The sequence below is a fragment of the Antechinus flavipes genome, chromosome 5 (assembly GCF_016432865.1).
Source record: "Antechinus flavipes isolate AdamAnt ecotype Samford, QLD, Australia chromosome 5, AdamAnt_v2, whole genome shotgun sequence".
NCBI lineage: Eukaryota > Metazoa > Chordata > Mammalia > Dasyuromorphia > Dasyuridae > Antechinus > Antechinus flavipes.
Window position 1 is genome coordinate 201,955,867 of NC_067402.1, and position 13,563 is coordinate 201,969,429.

The 13,563-nt window shown below is 31.0% G+C and overlaps 1 protein-coding gene across 1 annotated transcript in view; it reads right to left on the reverse strand.

Moving 5' to 3' along the window:
• Positions 1-13,563, reverse strand: part of ARID2 (AT-rich interaction domain 2) — a 198,538-nt gene that overhangs the window by 15,897 nt on the left and 169,078 nt on the right. The window contains exon 16 of the mRNA XM_052001767.1: positions 12,090-12,238. Within this exon, the coding sequence (XP_051857727.1) occupies positions 12,090-12,238 (149 nt within the window). The remainder of the gene's footprint in view (positions 1-12,089; positions 12,239-13,563) is intronic.

Genomic DNA, 13,563 nt, shown 5'->3' on the forward strand with positions numbered 1-13,563 from the left:
CCAGTTTTCCCAGCAATTTTTGTCAAATAGTAAGTTCTTATTCCAGAAGCTGGAATCTTTGGGTTTATCAAAGACTAGATTATTATAATCACTGATTATTGTGTCTTGTGAACCTAACCAATTCCACTGATCAACTATTTTATTTCTTAGTACCAAATGTTTTTTATGATTGCTGCTTTATATAGTTTTAGATCTGGTGTAGGTGGGCCACCTTCATTTACATTTTTTTCTTCATTAATTCCCTTGAAATTCTTGACCTTTTGTTCTTCCAGATGAACTTTATTTTTTTAAGCTCTGTAAAGTAATTTCTTGGGTGTTTGATTAGTATGATGCCAAATAAGTAGATTTAAGTAGAATTATCATTTTTATTTGGCATGTAAACTCCCAAATACTTTATATATATCATCTACAGTTATTTAAAATGAAATTTCTCTTTATATCACTTGCTGCTGAACTTTGTTGGTAACATATAAAAATGCGGATGATTTATGTGGATTTATTTTGTATCCTGCAACTTTGAGAAAGTTGTGAATTGTTTTCTGGTACTTTTTTAGTTAATTCTCTAGGATTCTCTAAGTATACCATCATATACACAAAGAGTGATAATGTACTTTCCTCATTACCCACTCTAATTCCTTTAATTTCTTTTCCTTCTCTTATTGCTAAAGCTAACATTTCTAATACAATATTGAATAGTAATGATAATGGGGCAACCATGTTTCATCCTGATCTTATTGGGAATGGTTCCAATTTATCTCCATTACATATAATGTTTGCTGATGTCTTTAAACAGATGCTACTGATCATTTTAAGGAAAACTCAATTTATTCCTATACTCGCTAGTGTTTTTAATAGGAATGGGTGTTGGATTTTATCAAATGCTTTCTCTGCATCTACTAAAATAATCATAATTTTTGTTAGTTTGGTTATTGATGTAGTCAATTATGCTAATTATTGAACCAGCCCTGTGTCCCTGGTATAAATGCTAGTTGGTCAGAGCATATTATCCCGGGGATAACTTGTTGTATTCTCTTTGATAATATTTTATTTAAGATTTTTGCATCAATATTCATTAGGGAAATTAGTCTAAAATTTTCTTTCTCTGTTTTAACACCATCGGATTTAGGTATCAGTACCACGTCTGTGTCATAAAAGGAATTTTTGGTAGAAGTCCTTTTTTCCCTATTTTTCCAAATACTGAAATACTTACTTTCCCTATATTTCCAAATATTTCCATAGTATTGGAATTGTTCTTTAACTATTTGGTAGAATTTACATGTGAATCCATCTGGTTCTGGAGATTTTTTCTTAGCAAGTTGACTTAATAAGTTGTTCAATTTCTTTTTCTAAAATGGGACTATTTAAGTAATTTATTTCCTCCTCTGTTAATCTGGGAATTCTATATTTATAAATATTCCTCCCTTTCATTTAGATTATCAGATTTATTGGCATATAGTTGGATCAAATTGTCTACTGTTTCTATGACTTATTGTTTTACCCACTCATTCATTAGGATTAGATTGTTTAGTTTCCATCTAATTTGGTCTATTTTTCCCTGGCCCTTTATTACATGTAATTTTAGTTGTATCATGATCTGAAAAAAATTGCATTTATTATTTCTGCCTTTCTGCATTTGACTTTGAGGGATTTATTGCCTAATACATGGTTTAATTTTTGTGTAGATTCCATGTGCTGCTGAGAAAAATATATATTCATTTCTGTCTCCATTCAATTTTCTCCAAAGCTCTAACATACCAAACTTTTTAAAAATTCTATTTACCTCCTTAACTTCTTTCATATTTATTTTGTGGTTTATCTAATTCTGAAAGAGAAAAGTTGAGATCCCCCATTAGTATCATCTAATTCTTACAGCTTTCTTAACTTTTCCTCTAAGAATGAGGATGCTATACCACTTGGTCCATATATGCTTAGTACTGATATTACCTCATTATCTATGAGGCCTTTTAGAAAAATGAAATTTCTTTCCTTATCTCGATTTCTAAAGACACATGCAAAATTTTTTTTGATACCTTAACAATTTTCCAAACCTTGAAATGTAACTTCTTGGAGGTAGTTGAGATCCTCTTAGCCAAGGGGAAAGGGTTTGCCCAAAAATCAATGACTAAAATTTGCTAGTTCAACTCCTACAAGAACTTACTTTTTTCAAGAAATCAAGATACAACAAATCAATAAAAATGAATCTAGCAAAGCAAATTCATTTCAGTGGACAGGAAAGACATTATTCTTTCTTTAATACACCACACAAAAAATGAGATCAATTTGGGGCAGCATTCTGAACCTAAAAACTGACAAATACTGACAGCAGATAAGTTGTGCTGTCGGACTAGTTGTTGCATTTGACTGAGTAGGTTAGCTCAACAATTCTTTTTATAAAAAGAGAGATGAGTATGGTTAAATGTTGCTACAGAGTTTAGAAGCTACCATCTTAGTTATGACACTAAAACTACTTAGTTTTTGGACTTTAAAGAAATTAATAATCAACGTCAAATCAACAAAGTTCAAATTATTTTGCTCTTTATTTCTTGCTATTTACTGTTTACAGACTCGTCACTGTTCATTCCATGGGACAGAAAATCAGTCAATGTTATCTAATTTTTGGTAGTATATACTTAGTTCTGAAATCTACTTACAAATCCTTGTAGATAGTACAGAGTTCTCATGCTGCTTTTAATATATACAATTACAGAGCAATTGTTCTGACTTACTTCCATTCAGATAGCTAAATCCTTTAAACTTTAATTGAGTCATACTTATCAGCAAATTGGCAGCCGGGTGGCATGGTAGATAGAGTAGATTTAAAGTCAAGAAGACATTTGACCCTGAGCAAGTCACTGTGTCTGCCTCAGTTCCTCAACTACAAAATGAGCTGGAGAAGGAAATGGCAAATGACTCCAATATCTCCGCCAAGAAAACTCCAAATGGGGTCAAGTAGAGTCAGGATTGAACAACTATCAGCAAATGACAAAATCCCTTCTAAACTCAGTTTAAAATTCTCCAAGTTGTACTCCAATTTCAATCACATTTGGTTCCTAATTATCTTCCAGAATACTACTGAATACAATGTCTAGAACTAAGAGGTCAAAATGTGTAACAGCTGAGTCAGTTGTGGGGGAAGAGAGGGAGAACAGGCTTAAAAATTGGAAACAGAAATTTCTCTAGAATTCACCTGAGATTGGAATATAAATTGAGGATGTTGAGTAGGTACTAAAAGAGAAATAGAATGGGTTACTGTATATCTGAATTTTACTTAGTTATGCCGATATAAATTCCTTTTCTTTAATTTTCTGAAGTTGGCTTAATAGAATTTTTGGGGGGAAGGGTAAAAAAATTCTTAAGATTCCTAGTATATTTCTGAATGGTAATCTTGAGAGAGCAGCTACCCTCTCAACAATGCCATGGGCTTCAACATCCAGTGTTTAAAAAAAAAAAAAAAAAAAACTAATAGTCTGTAATCTCACTGATGTGTAGGCAGTTAGGTGGCACAGTGGATAGACTGACAAGGATTAGATTCAGGCAGACTAATATTCCTGAATTCAAATAAAGCTTAAGATACTAGTGTTACAACCTTGGGCAACTCTCTTATCCCCATTTGCATTAGTTTCCTCATCTGTAAAATAAATTGGAGATGGAAATGGCAAACCACTATAGGGTCTTTGCCAAGAAAACTCCAAATAAGATCATGAAGAATCAAACAAGACTGAACAACAACAATACCAAATAAAACCCTTATTGATGTAGCTTTTACTTCCAAAGGTAGGGACTACAATGTCTACCACATTTTATCTTATACAATTCTGGTCCACCTCTTTTAATACATCTTCTAAAGAGACTCGATCTGTGTATTTTCTCTGAAGCCTTTGAGCTGAATACAACTCTTGAGAAAAGAGGTATTCCATATGACAGCATTATTAGAAGCATAACTGGTATTAGGTTAGTGGGTTGTAATAAAGATTAATAAGATTAATAAGATATTTAAAAATACACAGAACAAAAAAATTCATAAGGGAAAACAAACAGCAAATTTGTTATTATTGTGTTAAATTTAATACACACTTCAAAGAAAATGTATTAATAACTATAATAAAAATAAATTTTAGGGATAGAGCTTGGAACAGCTAGGAATCTTTGAAAAAGCTGAACAAACCAGGACACTTAGGACAGAAATGCAGAAGAAAAAAATACTGACAAAACATCCACAAGCATTGCTTCATAGAGGAACAAAACCTGGGCACATACAAACCTAAAGAGAATACCCAGAAGAGATGAAAGAAGAGTTAAAGGGAAAAAAAGAGAGTTTAAAATGTTTTTACAAGGGGAATGAGAATTGAGAAAAAAAATGGAGAAAGAAATGAGAACAATGGAAAAAGAATTGGAAAGGGAAAAACTTAACACAAGAGGTATAAAATGGTGCCCAAGCAATAAACTCTCTTTTAAATAAAGGACTTCAAAGCATTCCTCATGAAAAGACTAGTGCTGTGAAACTCAAATGCAAACACAGAAGTGAAATGTACAAAGGTAAACATGAATGAACAATAATAAAGGACTAGTCAGAATGAACTTCTCGCACTGAATATGGCAAAATCACACATGTTCCCTCTGAATCCTATCACTGAGGTTCACAGAGGTCTAATTAAACAAGGCTGCAAAGCGATTCTATTTAGAGCTTAGTGATTTTAAGAAAAGAATGTAAAGAAAGGGACAGAGAAAAACACTAGAAGGAAAGGGAAAGGAAAGCTAAGGAAAATTATCTGACATTATCAGAGTGCACAAGAAGATTATATATATATATATGAGAAAGGAGGTAAAGAGGAACTGCTACCATTTGAATCTCCTTATTATGTGAACTGGTCAATAGGAACACAAAAATCAGGTTCCAGTTCCAGGAAAATAGGAGGGGAAGAAGAGGGAGCAGGGGAAATTAAAAAGATGGTTTAATGGTTGGGGAGAAAAGAATATAAATCTTAAGCAAAGCAAACTCTAAGGAGGTTTAAAAAAAAAAAAAACCTCCTTTTGGAGCACAGGATGAGAATTTAAGAGAGTGACTATAAATAGGGAAATAAAGAGTTGTAACTTTGGGGTTACATAAAATATAATATAAAAATGTGATTAAATACAATTATGCTGAACTCTTATTTTTCAGCTGCAGTAAAAAAGGCAGGTCTAGCAATCTTTATCTTAGATAAAGCAAGAACAAAAACAGACCTATTTAAAAGAAGGAACTACATTTTTCTAAAAGATACCAAAGACAATGAATTCATATCAATACTTAATATTCATGTACCAAATGACAAAGCATCCAGATTATTGAAGGAAAAAGTAAAATTAGTGCAAAAAGTAAGATTATATGATTGGAGGACTTCAATTACTCCTCTCAGACATAGATAAATCTAACCATAATATAAACAAGAAAGAAGTTATTATAAAGATGAATAGAATTATCAAAAAGGTAAATATGATACACCTCTGTTGGAACCCTTACAAAGTGTTAACTCATTAGAGTTGATAGAGACAATAATTATCTAATTTAGCATGGTCCAGTATGATTGATCTGATCCTACAAGGAGATGTTATGGGCCAGAACTTGAAACAAGGTACTAAGTGGAACTAATAGAAACAATGCTTGTGTTCACACCTTTAGAGAGCTCATATAAGCAAGAAGCTCTTAGGGCCAAAGAGCACTCTGGGGCAGACACGGGAGCATTCTGGGAGATACAGAAGCCCACTCTCGGAGGCGGAGTCAGATTCATTCCAACTTTCACCGTGGTGCTGGCTGAAGATATTTGGAAGAAGAAAAGCCGAAGCTGGCAGAGGCAAAGGACAAAGCTGCAAGAGCTCTGGGAGAAATAAACATTTGGATTTTATCAGCTGGCTGTATTTGGAGTGATTATTACTCTTAACTGAAACTAAGGCTGCCTCCAGAAAACTTCCCCAAGAAACCTGCTCCCAGAGAGAACGATTATATATTATATAAAAGAAGAGAACACCACACACCTCTGGAGAATACTTAATGAAAATGTATGGATTTCTCAGCTGTGAATGGAATCTTAAAAAAAAAAAAATGACCATATATTAAGGCATAAAAGCCTCACAAAGAAATGCAAAAAAGGATAAATATTAAGTGCATAGGTTCTAACTAAAATTAAATAAACATTACATTCAAGATTGAAGTGCCTTTGAAACACAAATTGAAAATTCAATGGAAATTAATTAATCTAATCCCAAAGAATGGGCAGGTCAAAAAACAAATCATAAAAACAATTATTGCATTACATGAATAATAAGAAAACAATAAGAACAATAAGAAACAAATAATTAAACAAATTAAAATTTGTGGGATGCAACCAAAGCATGACATTGGAAAGTTCCTATCTCTAAATATTTACTTAAATAAAACAGAGAAAGAACAGAACTGAGCTAAGCACCTTAAAAAGTTACAAAAGCAACAAACTTTAAAGTACCACTTAAACAATAAAACAGAAATCCTAAAAATCAAAGGCAAGATTAACAAAATTGAGGGTATATAAAAAAAAATGAACTCAAATAAAATGAAATGGTTTTGTAGGGGAAGAGGGAAAGACACAAAATGGAAAAACCATTGATTAATATGAATTTTTTTAAAACAAAAGAAGACAACTAAATTACCAATATAAAAAGTGAAAAGGATAAATTCACAATCAATGAAGTTAAAGCTATTATTAGGGACTATTTTGCCTAACTATGTCTCAATAAAACTGATGATCTGAATAGAGGGATATTTATTTAAAAATATAAGTTGTCCATATTACCATAACAAGAAATGGAATATTTAAATAACCCTCTCTAGGGGGAAAAAACTGAACAAACCATAAATGATTTCCCTAAGAAAAAAAGCACAAGATGTATTTACAAATGAATCCTATCAAATATCAAATAATTAATTCCAATATTACTAGATAAATAGTTTGGAAAAATACGTAAAGAAGTTCTACCAACTTCCTTCTATGACACAAATATGTTATTGATACCTAAATCAGAGAGCATTAAGTACAGAAAGAAAATTATAAACTAATTTCTCTAATTTAAATTAAGCAAAAACTTTAAATAAAATATTGGTCAAGGAGACCAAAGCAATATAGTACAAAGAACATAATCAGGCTGGATTTATATCAGAAGTGCAGGGCTGGTTCAATATTAGGAAAACTATATGCATCATTGATGAAATGTCAATTAACAAAACTCACAAAAATTATATGATTATTTCAACAGGCATAAAAAGCTTTTGAAAAAAATACAATACTCATACTGTTTTTAAAGAAAGACCAGAAATCATAGGAATAAAATTAAGTTTCCCTAAAATATGAAGTAGTACCTATCTAAAACCAAGACTAATAAAATCAAGATGAAACAAGGATGTCCATTATTAACATTATTATTCAACATTGCAACAGAAATGCTATTTATGCAATAAAAGAAAAAGAAATTTAAGAAATAAGCATAGGAAATGACAAAACAAACTTATTTTCTGCAAATGATATGACTTAGAGAAACCTAGACAATCAAAGAAATACTTAATAACTTCAGAAAAATTGCAAGATATAGGATAAATCTACAAAAAGCCTCATCATTTCCATATATTATCAACAAAATCCAACAAGATGAGACTGAAAGAGAAAACTGATTGAAAATAACCACAGATAGGGGCAGCTAAATAGCACAGTGGATACAGCACCAGTCCTGAAGTCAGGAAGACTTGAGTTCAAATCTGGTCTTAGACACTTAACACTTCCTAGCTGTGTGATCCTGGGCAACTCACTTAACCCCAATTGCCTCAGAAAAAAAATAAATAATAATAACCACAGACAGCATAAAATGCTTGACAAGACTATCTACCTATCAAGACATACACACAGAAATCATATGAACATAATTATAAAACATTCTTCACCCAAATAAAGACAGATTTAAATAATAGAGAAATAATCATTATTCCTGGGTAGATTGAACCAATGTAACAAGAACAACAATACTATCTATATTTAAAAAATAAGAGTACTTGATCAATAGGTACAATACAATATATTGTACCTATGTATTAGGTACAATATATAAAATATCCAAAGATCCCAGCAGTTGGGACAAGAACTTACTATCTGAGAAAAACCTTTTGAGAAAACTGGAAAGAATTTTGGCAGACTAGCATTTCATATTATATACAAAGATTACCTCAAAATGGGTACATGATTTAGGGTGATATCATAAGCAAATTAGTAAAGAAGAGAAGAAATTACCTGCCAGATTTCTGGATAGCAGAAGAGTTCTTCTCTATATCAAGAGATAGAGAGGTTCACAAGGAAGTAAAAAGGATCATTTTGATTACATAAAATTAAAAAGCTTTTACATACATACAAACCCAATGCAGGTAAAATTAAAGTAAAAGCAAGAAAGTAGGAGGAAATTTTAGTAGAAGTTTCTCTCATAAAAAGTCTCATTTGAAAAATATATAGGAACTGAGTACCACTACCCAACTGATAAATGATCAAAATTTAATAGTCATCTGAAAAATGTTTTAAATCATTAGAAAAGTGCAAATTAATATAACCCTGAAGTACCACCTCACAATCATCAGCTAAGATGACTCCCAAAATGAATAAGTAAATAAATGAATGAATAAATAACAAATGTTGGAGAGAATGTAAGAAAATAGATGCACTAATGCATTTGTGACAACTGTGAACTACAGTCCAGACATTAAGGAAAGCAATTTGGAACTATGTCCAAAAAGCTATTACAATGTGCATATTCTTTGTATCTACAATACTGCCAGCTACTAGTGTATATCCTAAACAGTTAAAGGAAAGAAGAAAAGGACTCATATGTACAAAAATATTATCACTTTTTTTTTTGTGGTATCAAAGAATTAGAAACTGAAGAGATGCTTTTCAGTTGGGGAATGACTAAACAAGATGCACTGAGAATGCCCAATGGGTAGAGCGCCACATCTGGAGTCAGAAAGGCTCACCTTCCGGAGTTCAAATCTGACCTCAGACACTGATTAGCTGTATGACCCTGGGCTCCGTTTCCTCAATTATAAAATGAGCTGGAGGAGGAAAGAGCACACTACTACAGAAGCTTTGCCAAAAAACTTCAAATGGAGTCAAGAATTATATACTACTAAAATGAGTGACAACAAAAAAAGATATGGTAGTTGAATTTGCTGGAATGTTATTGTGTTATTTAAAAAAAGGGAGAAAGTTTGAGATTTATGTGAACTAATGAAAAATGAGTTGAGCAGACCAGGAAAACAATTTATTAACAACAATATTATTTTAAAACATCAATGTGAAAGACTTAGTAACAATCTGATCAACGCAATGACCTACAACAATTCCAAAGAACTCATAATGAAAAATACTATCCACTTCCACATAGAGAATTGACAGACTCAGAACAGAAATTAAAGCATATTTTTTCTGGCCTTTTTGGGTATTTTTTTGTTGAGGAGGAGAGAGATGCAAAAGGCCAGGGAACATGGCTAATGCAAAAATTGTTTCACATGATTTGCTATTTGTGATGGGTTTTGTATTAATTGTGTTCTCAAAGGATTAGGGAAAAGAGAAATTTCAGAACTAAAAATAAAATTGAATTTAAAAAAAATTTTTAAAGTTTTGCAATTTTTCAAATTTCAATTTTTTTTTTAGAGCTACATATTGGAAAAAAGATTGCCACTGGGAAAAAATATCTTTCAAATAGAGGAAACAAGATAGTAAAGCAGATAGAGCTCTAAGCCTGCAGTTAAGAAGACCAGACTTCAAATTTAGTCTGAGACATACTGTAGCTATGTATCTCTGAGCAAGTTATTTACCATCTGTTTGCCCCTCTTTCCTCAACTACAAAATGAAGATAATAAATAAATAATAATAAAAACATCTATCTAGGAAATGAGATAATATTTGTTAAGTAACTAGCAGATTACCTAGGATATAGTTGGTACTATATATATATATATATATATATATATATATACACATACACACACTCATTTCCTTCCCTAGTAAGATAACAAGTAGTATGAGAAATTTAAAAATCAATGTAGATAATAACCTGAAGCGACAAGAACCACTAACGAGCACTCTTATTTCCTGTCCATCTGCCTATCTATATCCTTACTAAAGAAATGATGTCTGAGTGTAAGGGATGCTATCCTGTACCTGTGAGGTAAAGAAGCCGCACCACATACACCTGGAACTTTCTGTATGTACAAAGGGAAGACAATAAGTCATTTCCAGCCACATAAAAGCAACAGAACACAACTATTTCTAGCAAGCACTTCAAAACAAATAAGAAATAAGTGATATGTTTAGTCTCTAGTTACTGGGAACATGAAAAATTGCTTTTAAAAAGATAAACACAACTTTAACTGAAATTTCATTAAGTAAAAGATATCTTCTTTGGACTATTTCTGAGAAATGGTTCTTAAATTAACTTAGTTTAAGTAATTTTTTTACATTTAAAGTTGCAGAGAACTACTGGAAAAAAAAATTTTGACAAATTCCATGACAACGTTACTGAAAAAAGAAATTAAATCATCCAGTAAAATTTCTTGTTCATATTTATCCAGTAAGGAACATACAACGAGACATGGCAAAAGACTGAGTCTTCACCAGCAAAACTATACAACTCTAATGTATCCATGGATGGCATTAAGACATCAGGAAAATACTCCTATTTAATCTGTCTTTGTGAATTTTTTTCCAAGTTGTTATATCATTATATGACATATAATAATTCGCTTTTGTATACTTATAATGCTCTAATGTGATTCTACTAATAACAAAATACTATATAGTATTGCATAGCTCAAATTTTTAAGGTTCATTAATTGTACTAAAAAACTACAGTACTCTAGGGAACTTATTCTCAAAATTTTTCAATCCACTGTCCACTTTGGAATATAGGAAGATCTAGGGTACTCATCAACTTCTGCTTTCCAGTTTAAGGGAAAAAAAACGCTATATTTCTAAAGTCATGGATTAATTACACATATTCATATACTGAATAAAAAACACCCCACCACTGTCTTATTAGAAACATTAATACTATAAAAGATAAGCCCATCATTTGAAGAAATACCAACAATATCTGGTTCACACTCTTGACAGTCATAGTCCTTTGAACAAGTCTCTAAGGAAGATTTACAAAAAATTAAGATATCTCTTTAGTAGTTTATGACAGATGCTGGAAGAACATCATGAATTAAGAGTTTGATTCATAATACTAATTAAAATTTTTGTAATAATGGATTGGCTTACAATTTTTGTTAAAATTCAGCTAGGAATCATGTGCTTACAATTTTGAAAGACTGAAGATTCTTCTGATCCATTAATGCAATGACCAACAGCAACTCTAGAGGGATCAATGATGAAGAATGCTCAAGTTGCACCATGAGAAATATTTTTTGGTGTGACCAATGTGAGAATAGTTTTTATCTGACTATGAATATTTTCAAATGTTTTGTTTCTTTTTTCTTTCTGAGATGAAGCAGGGTAGTGAGAATGGGTAGATTGCAAGGAAAGATTATAAATGTTTGTCAATTGAAAAAATATATATAAATAAATAAAAGCTTTTTTTTTTTAAGTTCCATATAAGTTTATGTTTCTGAAGACTGAAGCTAATAAGATATATCTTCTCAGGAATTGAGATGGCACCTAATTCATTGACATCATTCTGAAATTTTCTAACTAGACTATTTCCCCCATAACATCTCAATAATGGGTGGCTTCTAAGTTCTAGACATATTTAAGAGACATCTAAAGTGTTGAAAAATTTACAATTATCATATACCAACAGGTTCTTTTATGCACAAATATTATGTTAAATCATAATATTGATAAATTATCAATATCTATCAAGAAACAAGTTTCCTCCCAATTTAAAATGTACTTGTATTAGATTTATAGAACAATCACTTCTAAAATACAGATTCAGTATCTCTTAAAAGAAAATGTTGAGTCATTAAAGATTGAGTTTAACTATATGAAAATAGAATACTTCTCAAATATATTTGTATATTAAATAAAACAGCCATTTACTTTTTACAAGACTGCCACAGACACATGAAGTTTTGTCCAGGTTTTTTCATTTGTTCCCCATGTTGACTGGATGTACTGAATGGAGATGGCTGAGAACTGTTATGCTGGCCCTGTACTTGAACAGTTGGTACTGGTGTCACAGGTGTGCTCTGTCGAAAAATTACAAATGCATGGGTTTTTAAATAACAAAGGAAAACATGTTCACATTTTATAACTCATTCTAACAATTCTACATGAAAAACTATGCATTTATCTATTAATATACTGAGTGCTTACATTTCTTTAAATATTTTAAATTTAAGAAGTATGTGTGGTTAGCTGAAAAATCTTTAAAAATATTCAGTTCCTTTAACTTCACATAGAAGCACATTAAGCAAAATTTAGGTAAATAAATTACATTTAATCATCACTAAAGCATCTAAATAATTCATTTAAAATTTTTTTAACCATAAATATTTATTAGGATATTTCAACCCATTAGAAAACTAGTAGTTTTTTAAGTTGAAACACTAAATATTTTCACATCTATGATTAATTTACTAATATGCTTCACATAGGCTAGTAGGAAACACAGCACAAAACAATATAACAATGTACTTATGCATATGTAGAAATCTATTGTCAATTAATTCATTAAATTAACTTCTAAGATTAACCCTTTAATGAGGTGAGTTTTTCTCCATTAATTCATGTTAAAAGGTTTATAGTTGTTTTTAAAAACTCTTATGTAATGGCAACCTATGCAATCCTCTTTCTCCTTCCTCTTAAGCATTCTTTTTTTTCCTCCAAATTTACACCAAGACTACGAAATTATATATTTAATTTTAGTAGTGACATGTACAAGAGGAAAAATGTTTTTTGTATGACAGAATAAGTGTGGTTTGTTTTTAGTTTCTGATTACATATCAGATTGTATTTAAAATATTCAGCTCAATTGTTTTATCATCTTGTTTGTAAAGAAATTTTGCCACATAGATAGTAAATATCACAAATGACTCAAATTATAAATTTAAAACCTTTATAATCAAAAAGTTTTAACAAAATGAAAGCATATGATTATACTTTAGTATAAAGGAAAGAAAATATACAACTAGATAACAAAAAAAGGGACTAAAAGAAAAGAAGTTGTAATAACTCTTATATTCTTGATGCCTGAAATCCTCCTTCCAGGGACAATGAAAATGGCTTTTAGTGGTTAAAAAGATTGCCAATCAATATTTAGTAAGAACGCACTACGTTCAATTTACAACAGAAGACAATAAGAAGTATAAAGAATTTGTGACCTTGGCCCACAAGAGCTTACAATCTAGTTTGTGAAAACTCATACATATCAAAAGCTAACAATATAAAGAATGATAAACACCAAACAACAAGTAGAAGGAGAGGAAGGAGAAAGTCATTCCTTTATTGGAAATGGGAAAGAACAAGCTTTGAATATTGTAACTAGGCCTTGAGTGATAGGTACAATTCAGGC